The 21,426-nt window shown below is 39.9% G+C and overlaps 1 protein-coding gene across 2 annotated transcripts; it reads right to left on the bottom strand.

Annotated features, from left to right (window-relative positions):
- Positions 1 to 1,593: 1,593 nt before the first annotated feature.
- On the bottom strand, positions 1,594 to 20,575 carry TC2N (tandem C2 domains, nuclear). 2 transcript variants are annotated; one of them, XM_074149332.1, is made up of 11 exons: positions 20,449 to 20,575; positions 19,555 to 19,785; positions 16,194 to 16,358; positions 13,097 to 13,188; positions 12,388 to 12,463; positions 11,267 to 11,367; positions 10,297 to 10,413; positions 8,853 to 9,044; positions 6,846 to 6,960; positions 6,175 to 6,374; positions 1,594 to 3,892 (listed from the first exon to the last, which is right to left on the bottom strand). In XM_074149332.1, exons 1-11 carry the CDS (start codon positions 20,513 to 20,515, stop codon positions 3,782 to 3,784), a joined length of 1,467 nt encoding a protein of 488 aa, XP_074005433.1. In that variant the 5' UTR covers positions 20,516 to 20,575; the 3' UTR covers positions 1,594 to 3,781. The 2 variants fall into 2 exon arrangements, with proteins under 2 accessions (XP_074005433.1, XP_074005434.1); XM_074149333.1 differs by lacking the exon at positions 8,853 to 9,044 and having other exon boundaries at positions 3,782 to 3,892; positions 20,449 to 20,515.
- Positions 20,576 to 21,426: the final 851 nt, after the last annotated feature.

Raw genomic sequence — 21,426 nt, 5'->3', positions numbered from 1 at the left:
TGGGGTTTTTTCAGGACTGTCGTCTAATATAACAAGCATACTGATGAGCTCCAGACTCAAGGAATCATCGATGAAAAATGCTTTATGTGGCAGCTGATAAGTTTGTCTAACTGGTTGATTGTACTACAGCACAGATTCTCTTCCATCTTTCACAATTCTGTTCAGGAGCCAGTCAGTGCGTGTGCACCCCAGTGCCTTCTCAACAGGCGCTTGGAAGCAAATAATCGACAAAGACTTTTCCTTCCAGCCATTTTCCGTTCCAGTACATCCTCTGCAACACCTCTTACACAGATAACCTCACATAATTAACTCACTGGCAGCCCCTATCCTCCAAACCAGTTTCATTTTCCAGCCCACTGTAAGCAATCCTCTGGACAACCCCTCTTACCTGGCAGGCATCCTCAGAAGCACCATTATTGTGAGAACTGGACTATTATTTCAGGGGATGACGCACAGCTTTGGTCTACTGGCAAGGCAAATGGTGATGCAATGAACTGGCACTTCTTGGTTCTTAAGATGGGCAGGTTCCTCTCCATCTCTAGATGATTTTCCTCAGTAGGGAAAGCAAAGAGAATTCCTGGTTTCCTCTTGGGAGCCAGTAGTTAGGACACATGTAGGATAACAGCAGTTTAAAAAAAAACCAACAAAAAAAACACAAACAAAAAAACGCCAAGCCAAAACAGTGCAACAGAAGTTTCTTTTCCTCATCTTATTGCAGCTGAGTATTGCCTGTTTCTCTCTCTACAAATCTGGGCAACGAGCTACATAAATGCTCCAATTTTCTAGAAAAAAAAGCACAGTGTATTTAGCTCTATTAAGAATTCATTAAATTCTTACATGAATGCACACACAGATGCAGAAAAGGCAAAAGTCCGGGAATGAGCACAAGGTGAAGCCAGGCCTCAAAGTACCTTCTTCAGCATGCTGCAGTACCTGTGCACATCTTGCAGAGGCCTTACATACCTCCTCAGTGTCTTAGCAGTCAACTCCCCTACATCCAACACTACATGAAATGTAACTCCTTGGTTAGTATTTTCTCAGAGAAAAAGGTAGGTATGGGAAAATAATGGAAGATCAGCACGGAGGACTGTAAACATGCTCAGGTGACTTGCAGCTGAGGTGTCAAAAAACACGTATCTCATACTGATCATTGTTTAGTCTTGTGTGCTTGACAAGTAGAACAGCTGTGCTTAGATAATGTAGGCCTGTGATAGACTCAGAGGCACCTTATTGAACGTTCTTGAGATTCCTGCTCTGCTGTCGGAAAGATCAAAGCACAGAGGTAAACTACACCTGTGGGAATCCCCGATACACAAGTGAGAACAGCAGGTTCAAAACACTGTCTAGCAAGGACCGAGCTCTGCAGTGCCTGCCTTCCTGCTTGCGTGCCTCTGCCCGGGTGCTGCTTCAGAGATCCCTCAGTCCGCAAGGTATCGAGATTACATTTACTGTTTGCATTTCATCCGTGGTTTTGTGGCTGTTCCTGTGTCCTGCCTGTGTCGGCTCACACATTAGGACTTGAACTTCAGTTTGAGATGCCAGTAAACATTGGTATAAACAATTGGGAAAAAAAAAAAAAAAAAGGAGTATGTTCTGTTCATAACTTTTATTATAAACACATAGATTAAATATTAACATAGGAAAAAGGAGACATTACCAGTTAGGCCTAGGTGTCCTAAAACAGCCCAAAAAGTCAGATTTTACACAGTCTCCACTGAGCTGGTAATCTCTGTAGAACCACTTCTGTGGTAATGAAGCCTCTGAAACACTGGGATATTCCCTGTCCTCTCTTTCAAGTAGAGCAGCATTCTGCATAAGGGAACAGTTCAGCCACAATGAATAAAAAAGATCCATGTATTCAAGTAAAGATACTCCAAGAAAATCAGCTCGGTTCAGTTCCTTTTTTTGTTTCCCCCAACAGGCCAGGGTCATCCCAAGTGGTTTATCTGGCTGGAAGTTAACGCTGTCAGTCAAGATCCTCTGGGCCTACTGGGAGCTTTGCAAAGAGTGTCAGTACTGAAACTGATGTTTGTTCTCCGAGTAACATGCAAAAACTTCTTCAGTTCATTTATAAAAACTGGTCAGAAAGCAGAACATGCAAGATCCTGGGAAAATCCTTTTGTTTGCCCATTTTCAAAACAGTAAATTTCAACAACAAAAATCTGGATGGCTGAAGTTTTAAAAGCTTCAATTATCAGCGGATTAAAAAAAAATATCTAAGAGATTACATTTTTTTTTAACCCTTAAAGTAAAAAAAAAATTAAAATAAAGATGCTCCAAGCACTGTGCTTAAATACAACGTGCTTTCCTGTTACCGTGTTTTCTCTGCTCCCCACTGTTCCTTTGCCCTCCAGCAGTGAGTGCTCTCGCTGCCACTCTAGTTCATGTCAGGTGTTTCAACGGGATCCAAGTTATAAAAAAAGATAGAATTATTCAGTGTCTAGACGAACATACATATTTGTACAGTCCAGACAGCCAACAGTAAATGTGTAAGTAGTGGATTTAATAGAATATATATATGTTTTTTAAATCCAGTCGGCAAAGTAGTGCAAAGAGTGCTTTTAGATGTATATATTATTGATTATATACATGGCATTTTCCCACCTTAAAAATAAATGTGAATAAAACTCTGGAAATATCGGGACTAATATAAAAAATAATCTTAGGATTTTGTAGAAAAAATATAATTTGCAATAAAAATACGGTAATTTTTTCTTGCTAGAAACAAGTAACAAAAATATACTCCCACACATATTTTTTTCAGCATCCTAGACCTGCAACAAATATTTCTGCAGTAGTAGCCCATCTTTTAAACAATGTCCAAGTCCCTGAATATGCTGCATTTTAATTAATATCAAAAAGCACTTATGACAGTAAATATTTGCTTACTCCTTTGTACACGTTAGTCTGGCTTTTAGCAATGTAAGCAAATGCTAGAACATTGTTCATTAGATAGGAAGTGGTTTACGTATAAGAATTCTATATAAGAAAGTAATTTATCTAAAAATATTGGCTCTGATCCTAGGCACGGCCATTGCCTCTGTATTATTCCATTGATTCCAACCAGAATTCACCCAAACAGAGCAAGTCCGGAGGGCCTCCACTTGCAAAGATCACAGAGAGAGAAACTCTATCTTTCAGTCTCTCTGGTTAGAGAGAAGGATGGGGGGAAACCCAAGCTACAGGCATGTCAGGGTAACGAACAACCCTTCATCAAAGACAGAGATTGGAAAAGTCTTTGGGTACTGCCTTATTGCGTAGTTCCCTTTATGCTTTCTGCTGCCACAGGCCTTCCCACTCGCTCAGGCACACGTTACTCCCATCAAATGGTGTCAACACGGGTGCAACCCCAGAGGCTCATAGGTACCTGGGATCAAGCCACTGACTGGAATGACTCCCATGGACTTTGGAATCTGCCAGAGACAAGACTGCAGATGAGGATGACATCAGTGCCTAGTGAAGAAGTCACTGATTCAAGCTGCTTCTCTCCAAAATTGGATTTCTGTGCTCTTATGGGGCCTGAAAGGGGCAAAAAATGTATTTTTCAAGGTGGATTTTTTTAAAATCAAATGAGCACTTTTCCCCAGTTCCTAAGTCTTCCTCTTAATAATATTTATCCAGTATTTCTTTTGGTGAAACTGAGTTTTCCCAGTTACCATTGAGTTGTGATCCAGTGGACAACTTCTGAAGAGCTTGCATAGACAACTTTTTTATTTATACTATTTAAACAGAATAGGAGTATCTTTGTAGAAAAATCAGTCCTGAGTTTCACCTCCGGTCTTCAAGATGGACCAATGCTGTACCATTTAACAACAACTTTTTCAGGGTTGGCGATAGTATCTTTCCACTGCTCTACTGCTTCACTGTTACTGCTATCAGAACTTATCCAGATCTGCAGTAAGAAACAAACAGAAAAATAAAATTGAGTTTACCTGATATAACACAGAGGCTCAACCTTTATTAGGTCCAAATAAATACCAAGGAAGTATAGAATAAGATACAACATGTAGACTGTGACCAAAGCATAACAGCAACAAATATAGTTCTGTTAGGACTAACGTAATTTGGCTTTCAGCTGGGAACACAGGGAGTCTGGGTTTAAATTTAGCCTCTAAAATAGTTTAGAGAACTCACTACATTCTAATGTTTCTCTACTTAATACGATGCTTTAAGTCAAGCATTCCTTGCTCCCTTCACATGCACGTGCTGGGGTCAAGGGCTCAAGAGGGCCAGCGATGGCTCTATGCATTCAAACTCCAGTTGGCTGCAAGCCATCTGGCCTCCCCAACTAGCTGTCCAGCCTGTTCACGAGCACTTAAAATTGCACGCACCAACAGACAGGGCGAAACCTGCATTCCACAGAGGTTACTAACATGCCCATACCACACATAGTCACGCAGTAAGAGTCTGTTTCTTCCCAGTATTCAATTAATGGATAGTGGCCATTAAATGAGGAAATGAGGTACGAGGAGGTAATTTTCCCCCTGAACATTCTCACCAGCCTCCATTGTGAAATGGATTCTGCTTATGTAAGTAGGTATCATTATTTACAGGACTCTATTTCCTTAGGTCTTCCAAGAATGAGTCTTTTTAAGACTTCTCAGAAACCTTCACCATGAGGTACATTTAGCCTGCACTGCTGAAGCATGAATCCTCAAGAAGTGAGCATGTCTTCCAAAAAACCGCAGACACCTGATGTTTCATCCACAGAGATTCAATATACATCTTGCTCATGATTAAAGACATGCCTATAAAAGCAGCCTAATCTAAGTATTGTCTGCTTAGAACAGCATCCAATTAAACATCATTCTCTGAAGAACAAAGTTAATAGATCCAGCTATATTCATCTTTTTCCAGCTATCCAGCCAATTGCTCAAAGTACATTTTTCCCTGAGCCATATTTTATGTCTTCATGTGTTATGTGGCAATGTCTGCCTGCATGAGCTGAAACAACCTTTTCCAAACAACCTCTGAGGAGCAGAAGTAGCTCATTTCCTCCCCCTAAAAATAAGATCCATGATTAAATGCAACTTGTCAGATTGAGATGACCTCACATATTGCTAAGTGACTGCAAAATCATACCCAGCTATTTTCGCCCCAAGGTAGCACAACTAAAAAGAACATTTTTTTTTTTCTGTTCCTATTCCAAATCCTTCCACCAACAGATAGAGGAACTTCACATAGCTCTTGCTGGCACATCATTTCTGTAGCACATCAACATCTCCTAAAACTGCATGTCTTCAGCAGGCACAAGAAACATCACCAGAATGAGACAGTACCATTTTCTGTACCTAAGGGTAGCACAGCCCTTCATCTGACAAGGGACATTACAGTCGGGAGTCTCAAAATCTATTCTACATTATTCATTTATGCATATATTAAAATTCTGCTAGTAAATCTAGCTGGGTCAGGGAAAGCACAGGGAATTAAGAACAGCTATGGCTCACTATACAAAAAGAAAAGGAGAGAAAGAAGGGACAGGATGATGGTAAATTAGAACAACCAGGGGAAGAGGACAGAGAGAATAAAAAGGCACCGGAATACTGAGTTTTGTGGTGGTTAAAAATAATCACACAAATACTTTCAAAGAGATACTATGCTTTCAAAGTGATACTACTGAAGATCCAGCTGTTAAAAAAAAATTACAATGTTGTTTGGTCACCTATGCTATCACTTGACCAAACATATTTAGAATATTGTGCTAATTTCAGCATTGTTTTACTCAGGAAGGCAGTCTGATATTGCAGCTGTTGATACTTCCTCTTACACACACCTGTTTGTGAGCGTATTGGTATGGTACGCCAACACCCCCCCTTCTGTACAGTACACTGTAGGTTCTGGAGCTCCTGTGAGCACTATGTTTGTTTTCTTTAGAAAGCCTAGAGGCAAGGAGCAGATCCTACAGCTGTCTGGAGGAAGGAATCTTTCACATAGTAATACCCCACACAAAAATGACTTAAAGATTTTTTAAAAGAAAAATCAAATGTCAACTCCCATTCTGAAGCTAGTGCATGTTTAAAAGCTCAGTACTATTCTTCCTTGGGTTTATTAAATCCAGAAAAGTTTCTTAGAATTTACTATTTTGTTTATTTAAAGTATTTTAAAACTCATACCAAGAAACCTGTGGAACTGGATTTTAAGTAAAGGATATCATGCTAGTTAGCAGAAACCAACCTGTCCTAGGAAGTGTTTTCTTCTCACTGAGCTTCTGCTGTAGAGCTTGATGAGAAAGCTAATTCCTTGTTCAGCTTGGCTAACTGGAAAGATCATCATTTCTCCCCACTTCACTTGGCCATTAGTGGACTTCAGAAGACGAGTCTTCTTCTTATAGATCAGCCCTTCTGTACTAAACATTCCAACTTTCACAAAGAAATCTAGTACAAAAGGGAGGGAAAAAGGCACAGCACACAAAGGGTTACTCACAAACACACTCAAAACCCAACTGACAAGATCCACATGTATGGTTCAAATTGCAACAATTTCCCAGAAGTCTGGCCAAAAGAGCTGTACAATGGCTTTCCTGACAAGTCACACAGAGTATGTTCAATAATATTGAATTGATTAACACAGTATCCAAACAGCAAGTGCAAGCTAATGCTCTTATATGTCAGGATTAATACTTGGATAAAAATCTTCCAAAATACATAAACACACAGCTTCAAACCAAACAAAAAGTAATCAAGACAGACATCTGTGGAAACAAGCCTTGGCAATGGAAATCTACTGCACAATATGTTAGTCTGAGGTTTGTAAGGAATGTGATGAATTGCCAACCCATTTGAGCAGCAATTTACCTGTTACAAACGCTTTTAGACAGGAGGCATGAGACAGCTGATGTAACTTACTTGAAGAGAGCGGTGTAGATGAAACTGGAAGGTTTTGTGCTTCAAGAATCTGTAACTGAATCCTCCTGTTTATTGCTTGAAAACAAGTTCCTACTTGAAGTTCTGCGCGGCACACCTACAAGCAGAAGAATATTGCCATAACATCTGGAATAAGTTGCTTCTAAACTCAGGAAACACAGGAATTCTGTCATATGTTGGGCTCTCACATTTCTATCTGGGATTTCCTGGACAGAAATACAAGCGTGTGTTGTATACACAACCTGCAGATGCACAGCAACTCAGTGCATCTCGCACTTGTCATAGCTGCAGTACACGTGCTCCGCTGATGGACTGCTTATGTGCAGCGCACATCTGGCCCTCGTGGGCTGCAGCCAGAGATGACGGATAAATAAATGAGTCCTCAGTTTTCACCTGGGAAAGATTCCTTAATGGTAAGCGCAGACACATACAGGGAAAACCAGACAGCAGCTCTACTAAACTTGAGTGTGGAAGTGAGAGACCAGGTGTGCTCCACTAACACAAAGATCTTCAGAGTTCTCCTGCCACACTTTCGAATTTGCAATATAAGCAATGCTTTCCATAGATACAAGGCCCCATCACTTAATGTCATGAACGCTTAGAGTGACTGAACGCTGCGGAGTTTCCCATGTTATGGAAGTACTTGTGTTTTACATGCCTACACACATACACCCCCTCGCACACTCTGGATGTACTGAGATCACCAGTCTGAATTGTTTTTTTAGAATATTTCTAGTGGCAAAGTTGTGTTGAGGCATCCTTACTACTCTCCCATCAAACGCTAACGTACTCTGAATGCTGTAGGAACAGCAGGAGAAGGCCAGGGGAGACCCAGCTTTCCTGACAACCTCCATTTAAAAGGACTTTGCTAGTCCTGGTTCCCTTCAAGTCTTAACGCATGTCAGTGAAGCAAAATGCACCAAGCCAGAGAGCAACAGGTCAGATGAAGGGAAGTCAGGCTCCAGTTCATCGAAGAGACCCAAATTCTCTTTGCAGCTCAGCCACAAAATTTCTGTATAACCCTGAGAGGGAGCCACTCGACTCTGAGCTTTGGCTCTCTATTGGCAAGCCGGGTAGTTCGCTGCCTCAGAGGGCAGTACAGAGATGAATTCCAGCAGTGTCTGGAGGGCTCTTGGGTGTAATGGTGAGGAAAGCCAACACAGAGAGAGAAACTATGAGATGATTCAGGAATTTACATTGGGATGAAGCAGCTTCTAAATTAGCTTCCTCTTTCACTTAATCTTATTGCTTTTGAAGCAATATGGTTATTCTTGTTAGAACTAAAAAATGTCAAGTGTAACTTATGTTAGAAATCAAGAGTACTACTCAAGACACGCTTAGATGAGATTTGCTTTTGAATTGCTAATTCAAGTTTAATTTGTTGAAAATACAAATGTCTAGACACAATCTGTAAAAGAAACAAACAAAGTGCGGGTAGGGGGAAAGAAAATCCCACTGTGAAAACCACCTGCTTCTTCTTACACTAATGGAAATGAACTGCCTGAATTATTACTTCACAGCATGCAAGTGGAACATTAAATATATAGCTATCTCTGCGGCTTCAAGCCACTGAAGATCTTAGCACTTTTCTTCCATAACAAAAGCAGATTCCATTTGCTCTGAGCTCTTGCTGTGAATCCTAAGGAACTTCTGATGCTTTTTTGGTCAGAAAAGGCAATTACCCAATGTCTTTTGCTGAATATTTCCCCAGAATGCCCCTCCCTCAAGCTCTGGGCCATGGTGTGAAAGAGCTTGCTTTAGTTCTTTTCCCAGAAACAGCTGCAGTTTATGACCAGAACAGCTATGTGCATTTTTTTCCCCCATCAAAATGCCTTTCCCCAAGAAAGTAGGAAAAAAAACCCCCACAAAACCAAACAACAAACCCTTGTTTGTTGTGAGCCTTGAATTAGCACCAAATTATTTTACTTTCAATTCCAGCAACTCTTTCTAGGTGATATAACAACATACTTTTGCAGTCTTGGCACTTACAGGTGCTTTGGAAGGAGGAGATATATCCAGCCAATGACTTGACTCCTCTGAGCTGAGCTCCCTCAGTGCCAAGGAGCACTCTCCAATTGTTTTTTTCCTGGGAGTCTGTGTCTGGATTTTAAATACCAATCTGACAGCCTGCAGGCTTTGCAGTTTAATGGTAAATACAAAAGTTTCCATAAATTCAATGTCCTAGAAAAAAACAGAGGGGTAACATCACCATTGGAAGACAGTTGCACCAAACCCAAAACCTAGAAACCAAAGCTTCCTGGTCCTATAGCCACTGCTCCCAGTTACCACTTGAGGTTGCCATGGAAAACTGGGCTTTTAAAATAGTAAGCTCCCACAGGCTCACCCCCTCATTGTGGAGACAGAGCTCTGGATTATTTTTCACTACCATAATGAGTTGAGGTTCTCTCTTCTGGAGCTTTTCAACAGCATACACACACTGTCATAGCAAATTCTCCTGTGGCCTTTAGCTTCAGTCTCTCCTGCTAATTTTTCTTTCACCATTGACTCACATTATGGGAGGTTTATGTTGCTTTACCTTCCACCCCCTTAATATTCCTTTACTGCCCCTATCAGGAGCCTTGTCCCATGCAACCAATTCTCACTACTTTCTGTAGAGAGGAAGTATGAACTTTGCCTCCTGCCCTAGTGAGAGGCAGGGATTGGAGCACCTCTCTTATGAGGAAAGGCTGAGAGACCAGGGCCTCTCAGGCCTGGAGACTGAGACGGGACCTCATCAATGCTTATAAATATCTAAAGGGTGGGCGTCAAGAAGATAGGGTCAGGCTCTTCTCAGTGGTGCCCAGCAACAGGACAAGGGGCAACAGGCACAAACTGGAACACAGGGAATTCCATCTCAACACGAGGAAAAACTTCTTTACTTTGAGGGTGCCAGACCCTGGAACAGGCTGCCCAAAGAGATTGTGGAGTTTCCTTCTCTGGAGATATTCAAAACCTGCCTGGTGCATTCCTGTCCAATCTGCTGTGGGTGACCCTGCTTTGGCAGGGGGGTTGGACTAGATAATGTCCGAAGGTCCCTTCTAACGCCTACCATTCTGTGATTCCATGATCATCTGCCTTCCCTCGGGTGACTGTGCACCCGCAGGTATGCCCAGTCTTCCTCCAGTCTCCCACCACTAAGCTGCCAATGCCAGCAGCTCATGGTTCAGTCCCCTGTGAGAGTACCTTGTCCTGCAGACTTGGGAGGAGGGCAACAGTACAGTGCAAGAGAGGATATACGGGGAGGAAGTGGAACAAGGCTTTTACTAGGATTTTGAGAAGCCTGGAGGTGGGAGACGAAACTTGAACCTAGGCAACTACCACAGCAAATATGGCACAGGAGTCGATGTTTGGTCTGTTTTAAAAATCCATTTACATTTCACTTTTATTTTTGAGGGGAAGAAAATTTCTTGGTGTTTTCTCTGCCTCTACTTACATTGCTTCCTTCCTTAGCAGAAGATTTGAAATGCACTGGTTTGGGCAATGTGAGAATTCCCTTGACAGAGATACGAGGATTTTCCCCGCAGCTAGAAGGCCAGCTCAGGTCTTTGCACTGCAACATTGAAAACACAGTCAGTTTAGACAATGTAAGACTCTGGCCTTCAGACAACTTAGAAACAGTGTTTTCTACACTATTCTAGAATTATGCATAATTGCTGTAATATTTAATATAAATCAAAGCCAGTGTAATGATTGTGTCACTTCAGATCATTTAATAATTCATTTTCACAACCAGAGGGTAAAAAGTTTTTTGGTAGATTTTAATGATTTCACTATGTGGCAATTTGACAACAGATAAATCATGAAATCCCTTACGCAGTATTTATCACTTGATGCAGTTATGAGGTTTCTGACTATTCAGACTTCCATTGCCTAAAAATTATTCACAGTTCCTGGAAGTGTATAAAACAGACAGCGTAACAGCATCACATTAGCTAACAAAAAAGCCACAAGAAGCTAAATGTCCTCAAAGTGCTATTATGGTTCTGCAATGAAGGAATTGTTAGATTTTAAGTCAGTTGCTCCTGTTTGCTGCCTCCGAATTTTCACGGCAGGACCAGCCTGTTCCTGCTTCTATCAGTTCAGCTTTCTATCTCTGCTGAACAGTTCCTCACTCCACAATCAGAATATATGTGTAGTAACATAAAGAGTTATACACTACTTTTAACTATTGACTGCAGCAGAACAGAGGTTGCAATAGGAAAAAAAGGAGAGGAAGATACTTTGAATAAAGCCCAGTATAAAATTTGACTGAACTGTGCTTATATTAATACTAAGTAGTATTTTTCTTTTTCTCCTAAAAGTATTCCTTAAAGTAACAGAGCCAAATTTAATGAGAATTAACACTAAGTATAGTAAAACAGCTATTTGAGTAAATAATAATCAGGTTATTTATATTTACTTACATGTAAAACTGTAATCCAAATCTGTTCTACGGAAGAAACATAACACAACTTCACATTCAGTCTTCCGAAGTCTCGTTCATCACCTGATAATGTAATAGTATCTACGGAAGAAAGCCAATTAGTGTTTTTAGAAGTAATGCAGTATCTTAAAAGTTCATTCCAAGAATAAGGGGACTCATTAGGAGGTGGACTGCCTATCTTTGAAAACTTCTCTTAAAGTAGGTTTGAAATATCTTAATGCCTACATTTTAAGGACAAAATATCCATGAAGTCCTGTAGCCTGACCCTCTGTATAACTAAAAGGCTTCACGATTACCTCAGTTACCTCTACTGAATTTAGTAACTTGTGTTGTACTCAAACAACTTTTAGAAAGGAAAAAAGCATGTGTTTGAGACACCTAGAACACATTTATAGTCTATCACTTCCCTTAAATTAATCACTTTCACTGTTAAGTTTATAAATTGGCCTGCTTTTCATCTTTCAGATTTCAATTCCAGCCTAGTCAACATTTTACTATTATGCTTTTCTCCAAGTCAGAAGAGCTGTTTAATATCCAGCGTTTGTCTGTCATAACTGAAACCAGGTAATTGTCCCTCAGTCTTCTTTTTGAGGAGGCTGGGTAAAATTCTGGATTCCAGCAGGGTGACTTTCATGGCGACTTGATTAATTTTAGACGGTTTATTTTTCAGTATCTCCACTTCTTCAGCATTCTTTCATAAATAAGGATACTAGGTTAGCATGCAGTATTCTTGCCTAATTCCCCGTGTAATATGGGTATTGGATTATATGCACTTCTCACAAAAAAATACTGATACATGAAAAAGGACTAGAGCTTTGACCAAGGTGCTACATTCTATCGTAACAGAACATCTGTAATTTCTTAGTTCGCTGGGGTAGTAAATCCAGGGATGAATTTTTCAAAAGCCTAAGAACTCCTCGAAGGCTCAAAGTGCAAGTCCAAAATTCTTAATTTCAAACTGCAAAGTAATCTCCAAAGTGACTTGCTAATCAGATTCATCTCAAAAAAAAAAAAAAAAAAGATTATCAACAGTAGAGACAGCTTAGTGTTTTGAGTGCAAAGGGAAATATTTCATTACAAGGTAAACAAACAAAACATTACCTAGACTCCTGTTACTGCCTTGTGAATCCTTTCTGGAAGAAGTACTGCTAGGTACACTGGAGAATGAATCGTATCTCTGGGGGTAAAAAAAATATGTCACCACATTCAGAGCAACAGATGCAAAAAGCCAGAGAGATTCTACCATCAGACAAGACATGATGGAAAAAAAGAAACAGCATCCAATTTCAAATAATTGTCCCATTCCCTACCAGTCTCTTGATCCAGCAGCATAGAATTACTACTTTGACGCAAAGAGCTAATACAGGACACATATGGCCAGCACAGAATTTTTTGTTCACCGATATGTATGGAACTTCATCTCTATATAAAAGATGATTATTTGGGAAAAAAAAAAAAAAAAAAAAAGACAAAAAATGCATTTTTTTGCATCAACAGAAACTTCTAGTGTTCCACTTTTCAACTGATGGGAGAACTCACAAGAAGACGAACCACAACCTCTTGTCTGTCTTATCCTGCCTAACAGCCTACTCAGGTTTCTCAGCAGCCCCGTTGGGCCAGAACAGCACTAATCAGAGGAGATACCAAGAAAAGAGCCTCTTGAAGTTGGTCAAGACGTGGAACTTTTCCCTGTAGCCCTTTCTGTGCATACTACAGTGCCCTTCAGCGTTTACTTTGAAAACACAATGCATCAGGAACAGATACACCAAGCTGAGTTTTCAGTATATCCTAAGTTACAAGGAGAACTCACCTTCATGAATCGATGAGGTGGGCTTCTGAGATCAAACATTGAACGACTTACATCAAATGATCCAGGCAAAGCGCTAGGTCTTAAATCACTAACTAAAAAGACAAAAAGAACAATAAAAATCATGTAAGCATCACTGAAAAAAAAAAACCAACAAAAAACCGCCACTAAGAAGCTTTTTCAAAATTTATGTAGACCTATGGTAGAATTAAAACCTAGCTAAGTAACATCTAAGGAAGGATGTCAGCACCATTCCCAATTCCCTTTCCCAAACCACTTGCCTGAAATGACAAAATGGAGACAACGAGCCATTAAAATATCTTAATTCCATCTTTGAAATAGTTGAAACTTGCCCGGTCACATTGGTAGCACTGGTAGAATGGGGAGCCTGCCTCAAAGTTACTTCCTCAAGAAAAATGTTTTTTTTTTCAGTAGATGCCTTAGCAAAACAGAAAAGCCTTGTTTTTAAATCCAGTCAGCCAGAACTGGTTAACTTTTTTAAATTTTTCCCACAGTAAAGATCCCAGTGGCAAAAAACATGCTGCCTGCTAAACTTGGCCTCATCTCCCTGGCTTTACTGATCACAGTGTCAAAGCACCATACTCTGCACCCTTACTAGATCTCAGACAAAGCAAGTCTTAACTCTAAGATGACATATACTTGTTACAGCACAAAAGTAAGATCTTTATTTTATAGAAGGGTAGCTCTCAGTTTTCTTTTGACCTCAAAACAATAAAGAGCTAGAGCACATTGTCTATGCATATTTTGAGCATCACTAGAAAATGAGAGCTGAACTAATGCCACTGATTCAGGAATCTTTGCTGACTCCAGTAACGTTCAAGAGGATTTTAAAGCCTCCCAACTTCAAAACTGACCTGTACTGAAATGACTGAAAGCAGTATGGTTTAACTTCTAGTACTATCTGATGCGATGAACTGCTTTGTGTTGCAATGCTATGTTACGGTATTTCAGAAGACTTCCATTACAATTAACTGATCATAGCTTAACAGAATTACATCCCTCGTTAATGAAAATTTATTTCCCTTTTATTGCTATCAAAAGAAATAACCAATTATGCTTATTGTGAGATGTGACAATAAAGAATAATTCTTTCTTTTCCCAAGGAAGAAAAAGGGAACAAGTTTTGACAACCCATGGGAGGGAAAAGAAAGTAACAACATCACTTAGATAAAATTTAGCAAAGGTCTGTATGTCTGGAATGAGTTCCAAATTCTCTCTTGTGCATGACACAAAAGGGCTGAGTTATTCACTGAGGCTGGTGTAGAAATAGCGTTATGATATCATATGAGGCCTAGAAACCTTGTTTGATAGAATGGGAGAGACCAGCCTGTTACTTGATTTGAAACTGATTATGGCTATGGAAATAAATTCTATATTCACTACTCATGATTTTCACAAACTACTGGGAAACTTCCACTCAAGCCTACAAGTTACAAATCACCAACTTTAAAAACAGTATGATCTGCTATTTCTAGTAAAGCTGGTTAAAATTTTCAAAGAACAAGGGGGTGGGCGGAAAGAGTTCCTTTTTCAAAATCTTAAATTTTTAATGGAAAAAAATTACTATTTTTATACTGAGAAAGTTGTGTGCAAAATATAAAAAGCAGAAAAATTTTAACCATAAACATATGTTGTTTACCAATAATAACTAGAATTTGGGGAAAATATTAACCAATTTATTTTTCAGTTTGCTGTTGGGTTTTGGTTGTTTTTTCAAGAGGAGGGACTTTACATGAAAATTCAAGAATTTCAAATAAATTCCAAATAAACACATTCTGTAGCTCTAAGCCCGTGCACATGAAAAGTATCATAGCTCTGGCTGCAACAAAATAGGTTTCGAGTTTTTCTTAAATAGTCTATAGATGCACACGGAAGAGAATCATCTAGCTTTTGAAACAGCTGTCAAAAACTGGAGGAAGGAGGCATTTTAAGTGTGTCTAGAGTAGACTTCTAAGTGACCTTTCTTGCGTTTAAGCTTACTAAGGCAAAACTAGTGAAGTGTTTACTCAGCTTGAAGAAAAATGGAAAAAGAGATGATGAACTGAAGGGAAGATGTTCAAGACAGTTTTGTAAAACCCATTTGGCTCCCACCACAGGTGCTTGCAAAGCCTAGGAAAACCATATGCATTAAAGGCTGCTATAATTCTAAGTGCATTTTGTTCTCTTAAAAAAAATAATAATGGACTAGTCTTTTCACGTTGTCTCTATGGCGATTCAGAATTATTTTTAAAACCGGACACAGTCTGAGATGTTTCCCCCAGCTGTAAAATAAGCATGCTATACCATTCTAAATAAAACATCTTTAAAAATGCATGCTGTTGCCAGCTTCCGATGTGATAGAGAGATGTGTACATTTCTTCGAGTGTAGGAGTTTTCTGAATGTGTTTGCCTTAGCAATCACTTACAGCAAGCAACACTTAGTCATCTGCTTTACTCTAAACAGCATTCATTATAGGATACATACGCCAATGACGGGCACAGGAGAAAGTTTCTTACCTTGGTAGCCAAGCACTATCTAAACTTTTACTATATCACAGCCCTCCCCCGTTCTTAAACACATTTATGCAATGAGAAGTGGGGACATTTTGGCACCGTCAAAAGCAAACTACGAAAAAGCTGGCGTATAGCATCACTTCCCTGTTCTCATTACCTGCTCCTGAATGTTTTTTGGTGCTTGTTCCTCTCTCCATATAGATACTCCTTGGGCATTCCTCCACTCAACATACTGCCTGACTTCCTTTTTCCGTCTCCCTCACTCCTATTACTGGTAGCTGGAATCTCCAGTACTGCATTCTGTTTTGGACCGGAGGCAACTACACTAGCTTGCTTTGCCAATTTGTCTACCTTCGTGTGATGCGTGCAAGCCTTGTTAAGCCCCCAAAAGACAGAACGTAACGGTGCAGCTGGAAATCAAGCAGAGCTGGCTCCACAGAGCAATTCACCAATAGACCAGCATACAGACCAGTTTGAGAACTGCTATAATCAAACACATCTTCTGTAGACTAATGGCTTTCTTCTCTTACGTATAAACCTTGGGAAGGAGAGGAAGACAGAAAAGTAAGGGTGCAGTCTTTCTCACCTGATCCATATAATTTCCTATTATCTGATTTTGCTTGGAAGCGCCTAATCAGATCTGGAGAAACCCGATGCTCCAAATAGAATGGGTTGTACACGTCATAGCAGGGCCATTGGTACACGCCGTGCAGTTCTGCTTTCCGGTCACCAAATGAGGCTCTGGCAGATTCTGCAGAGCACAAGTAAACATCAAATACAAGAATTCCAGACATAACAAATGCTGCCTGGCTTCATAAGGCAGGCAGAGTGCCTTCAGGGCAAAGGACAAAATATTTCAACATTATCTGCTTCAGGAAAAGGGGAAAAAAAGAGAGAAAGTAAAGAAAACACACATAGCACACTGTGGAAATCTGACATAATGTGTAACAAACATTGGAACTAAATTGGCCATAAAAAGCTATGCATACCCTTTCTTGGAGTTCTACAATAAATGCCTAACTAGTTAAAATACTCCAAGGACAGACAGCAAGAGAGAAATTAACAGGAAAAGTAGGACCATGTGTCCATAAAACCTCTGACTTATTTGGCTACCATCCCCCAGGACATTCCCACTTGGCTAATGGACCCCCAGACCTTCAGGAGGGGGTTTTGTATAGAAAGATAACGCAACTTGTGCCTGCAGCCTCCTTGTCATCCAATTTCCATAGGAAGTCTGTCAGTGTTAAAATCACTGGTCCAAAATGACTTGAATTTTTGGCTGAAGCACAAGTAGACAGATCTGAGAATGCCTGACTCCCAGCACTTTACTCAGCCCATTACAGCACAGCTGTCCTATTTTTCTTTCCTTTATTCATAATAATTTCAGAAAAAACCTGCATGTCTTGATCAGCAGAACAAGAACACTGCTGTAGTGCTTCATTTTGTCTGTCTGGAGCAAAAATAAGCCATATGTAACAGCACAGTAGAGAATGGAGACGGGACGACCTAGACTCTGCAAAGCTCTGATGTTTGCTTACTTCACCTCCCTGGACTTCAACCTATCTGTTAAAAAGTTCTTTACCCCATTATAAAGTGCCCTCAATTCCACAAGTGTGTTGCACCATAAGAGGCAAACTATTATTGCTGTAAAATCCTTCCCTCCAGGTGTTAGTAGAGTAAGTAAAAAAGAATAACTAAAACAGTGAGATGGAACGTAAGAGATGATAAAGCAAGAATTCAAGTATAATGGGTTTGAGCATGACGTAAATTGGGATTAATGCTAGACGTGAGGCCATAAAGAACTGATACACAGCAGATGATGGAAAAGCCAGTGTTCCAGACCAGGAGCACAATTCTTCCTGCTAGCTTACTTCTGTGAGAGCATGAGACATGCTGCAGTGAGTACTGAAGAGAAAGGCTGCCAGAACTTAATTGCTTTCAGAAGGGATGCCAGGAGCTAACACTGAGCATGTCCTGTTTCACTACAGGAAAATGGTCAGACACACACAGAAAATGGAGTGGAACTGAGAGCAGAACTTGGAGTCTACAGATATTTAACAACAGTCTAAGAAGCAAATACTCTAAATGCATTTTTTTAATATGCTGGTGCTTTGGCTAATGTGAAGAAGGAATGACAGCACACTTCACTGTATTTAGTAAATCTCCCTAAAAAGTAAACTTCGCATTTTTAAACACAACTTTAATAAGGCTTGAAAGCTGTACTTTAAAAAAATAAGTATTTATATTTGGAAAGAGAAATGGAAGTTACCTACTTAACATAAGAGCCACTTTTCAAATATTTGTTCAAGAATTTAAAATATTTGCTCAAGAGAGACAATTATGAAGAGTCAGGTCATCCTGCCAGAAGATTGACCAGCTTTATAGCCCAAGGGCCACTCTGTTCGTCAGGTCCTTCAGAAATGATGAAGCAGAATTCCCAATGAAGACAAGTTACTGGTTTGTAAGTCACTGACTGATAAGCTTGTGTAGAACAGCATGAACAAAGAAAACATTATCTAAAAGTTGTTAGACACGTCTTCCTTCTCCCTGGAGAACATTCATGCTTCAGAGTCCTTGATGGACTTCTCTGTACAGTGTCTTGAGGATAAGCCAGGACAAAGCAAGGCAAAGCCTGAACCCAGACCTAGTGAGCAAGGGGATTACTAGGAGCATGTCCTGCATTTCCTGCATTGCTCAGGTACAGACTTACAAAAACTAGCTACTGAAGTAGGAGGGAAGCAAGGAGGCTAAAGGCGAGGAGGCTCAGAGATGAGGGGGGCCTCACATGTTCTACCTCCAACTATTAGGTTGTCTGTCCATGCCTGGTGAGGCAGACATCACAAATAAAGCCCACTAAAAAGATCAGGCACAAAATGGCCAATCTATACTGAAAAGCCCTGCTCGGCTGATTAGCTTGGCCCTAGTGTTACCAGCAGGGGTGGGTGAGGAGGAAGTTTGGTAATAGGCATGCAGGAGGAGAAAAAAAAAGCAACAGCAAGGATCTGGGGAGAAGAGAGAAGGGTGGGAGTAAAACCACACAAACATAAAAAGAGTAAGTAGTACTGCATTAGTTATTATGCAACATGTGGTTGACTTTTTTCAGTTATAAGGGCTTCCACCCTCAGAAAAGAAATACAGTAACATGGGACTAAAAGCATATTATCAGCTTATCACATCCTCGAAGCAAAGCAACTCTACAGAAAACAACCATTCACATATGTCCCTGTGCCAAAATCTTCCCTTACCTAATTCTAGGCATCTCCTGGCAGGCCCAAGAGCCTAGCGACAGCATATGCCCTGTAACTCACGGTACTGGGCCAATTAAAATGCCACTGTGCCTAAATTGCATGTACATCATTTTGGCAGTCTGAGAATGGGACTAACTGACAGAGGTGGAAGCACAAGATTCTTGTGCATCAAACACTCGTAGTATGATGTGCAACCTTATATACTACTGAGATCTGTGACACCTCCTAAAGAGCAGGAAATAGCAGGGTGAAAAAAATCCACCATGTAGCAGTACACGCTATATATTAGCAAAATTTGAAAAGGAAAATGTGTTAGTATGTTTAAATGTATCAGTACATTAAACAGGAAAGCCAGACCAGCCTCTTTCTTTATTTGAGCAATGTGGACGCTGGGGACGTTAGGTCTTTCCTTGCCTCCAATAAATTCTTTACGAAAGCTTCTGTTTCCTTTAAGTGTCTTGCATTACTCTGAGCATGGGTGTGCAATCCTCCCTTTCAGTTTTATACATGCAACATCACAGACATTCATAGTGGCAGGACATCCTTCCCAAAACTTCTCTGGATGTCCAGAGAGAAAGGAGACAAGATCGGGCTTCTAGAAAAGTTCTGCAAATACATGCTTTCAGTAGGACTACGTGACAACTTTCAAGGAGCAGCAGAAGCTAAAAAACTGTTTCAGCAATGCTGTTAATGTTTTACCTTGAATCCCTCCAGCATGTGAGATACTTGGAAGGTTCTTCGGCTGTACATAAGCCAATTTGAATGGAGGGACCACAAATGGTACCTCCTGACCATCCAGGGGCAGTTTAGAAAGCAGATAGTCCTCTGAACAGCCAACTTGACACTTCACTGACACAGAAGACAATGGAGGCTTCTCTACAATAGTTGGCTTGCTTGCGGCTACTGCTTCAGATTCCTGCACCATGGAAACTGCTAAAAATAAAGAGCAAGAAAAACAGACAGTCCACATGTGCATTAAGTTTTGAACAATACTATGAACAGATCTCTTTTATTTAATAGAATCTGTGCTTGATACATTACTTTATGGCTGCTAGTATTCAGTTTTACCAGTACTCAGGACTCGTACCTAGAAAAGACATTCATCCTCATGACACCTGTACTGATCCAAACTCTTTGCTGCCCAAGCTTCTATATTTATAGTTATCTTGCTCTTAAGTGAATTTCTGCAAGAGGTGCATTTGTATTATAGAAGAGTTCTTCAAAAAACTAAGATGCCAAAGAAAACCCTAACAGCAAATCCACAGGGAGTTTAAAAAAGTGTTCACTCTTAAGAGTTTGAAAGATACAAGACCTTTACACAGCCTTGGGTAAAAAAGTTTGCTTTTTTGGACAGCATTCCAGGCTGCAAAGAGCAGACTCCAGACAAGTGTTATTTTTGAGTTCCAATTCCAATTCATAACACTAACAAGCATGTGTTCAATCTCCAAGTGGAGGTATGGAAAGAATTTTGGATGTTATAAAAGAATTCAAGTTTATCAGGGGTGACACAGTCATTTTATTAATGGGAAATCTCATCATTAATGAAGCCAGAACAACAAAACCCTTAGTTGATGTCATTATATCAGAACTCACGATCATTTTTTTCTTTTTCCACGCAGAAACACCATTTACAGCAGTTTTTTATACATTCTGTTGCCATTGTTTTCAGTGCTGCAATTTAGAGGTGACCACAATCAAAGATCCAGTGTAGCATTCAAACCTGAAAAACACAGCAAACCAAACTGTATTAGATGGGAACAACTGAAATCAAAATTCAGTATTATCAGTTATTTAATACATGATTGCTTATTGGACACAATCCCAGGGTCAATGAGAAAGTTACTCCCGTGATAAAAGGATCAGAGCCATCAGATTTCCCTCACTGAGACAAATTCTTTTCTATATAAAAGAATAGAGAAAGAGAAAATCATTTTAAGCTACAGCATCCAAGTACTTTCAGTCACCCACTCAAACAGGTCCCTGTCTTTCATGAACACTAAAATTCTCCTCATATTTGTGTGTGCCACTGTGCTTTGGAGTTTACTCAGCTTTACTGCTGTTTTGATGTGGTCTTGTCAAGTCATTTGCAAGATGTGTTTTTTTATTCCATTTCCCTTGTTTGTGTTTCTCGTATCCTCTTTCATTCATGTACTATTTTCACATACATCCGTACGCGTTTACATTTTTCACTCAACATACTCCATACTTTACATTTGAAAACACTCTTTATGAGTGATGCCAAAATTGCCTTCTTTGAGGAGCTACTGCTTTCTCATAATTGTATACACATGAAACTGAAGACCTGTTTTATTATATAATTGTCTGCTATGCATACAGAAATAGAGCATGCTGACTTTCAGCAAAATAAAAGGCATGTAATCTACTAAAGAATGAGAACAAGTCTATAACAGATGGTTAACATTAAAGGAACTTTTATGACAATACTAACTGGCCTCATTTAAATGTCTTTATTCATATCCTTATGTTCCCTTTTCAGAGGGACACAGACAGCTGCATTGCCTCCTGTCCAAAATTTTGGCTAAGTCTAGTCCTTTACATGTACCTAAAGTA

The sequence above is a fragment of the Numenius arquata genome, chromosome 6 (assembly GCF_964106895.1).
Source record: "Numenius arquata chromosome 6, bNumArq3.hap1.1, whole genome shotgun sequence".
Lineage (NCBI taxonomy): Eukaryota > Metazoa > Chordata > Aves > Charadriiformes > Scolopacidae > Numenius > Numenius arquata.
Note: the sequence above shows the minus strand (reverse complement) of the source record. Positions and strands in the feature narration are given on the sequence as shown.

Excerpts from the sequence above, each read along its gene's own strand:
- TC2N (XM_074149332.1), bottom strand. The coding sequence starts at position 20,515 with ATGGCAACAGAATGTATAAAAAACTGCTGTAAATGGTGTTTCTGCGTG. Across the intron at positions 16,359-19,554 it reads ACATGCTGGAGGGATTCAAG|AATCTGCCAGAGCCTCATTT; the intron begins GTAAAACATTAA and ends TGTGCTCTGCAG. Across the intron at positions 6,961-8,852 it reads CTCCTCCTTCCAAAGCACCT|GTGTGCCGCGCAGAACTTCA; the intron begins GTAAGTGCCAAG and ends TTCTGCTTGTAG.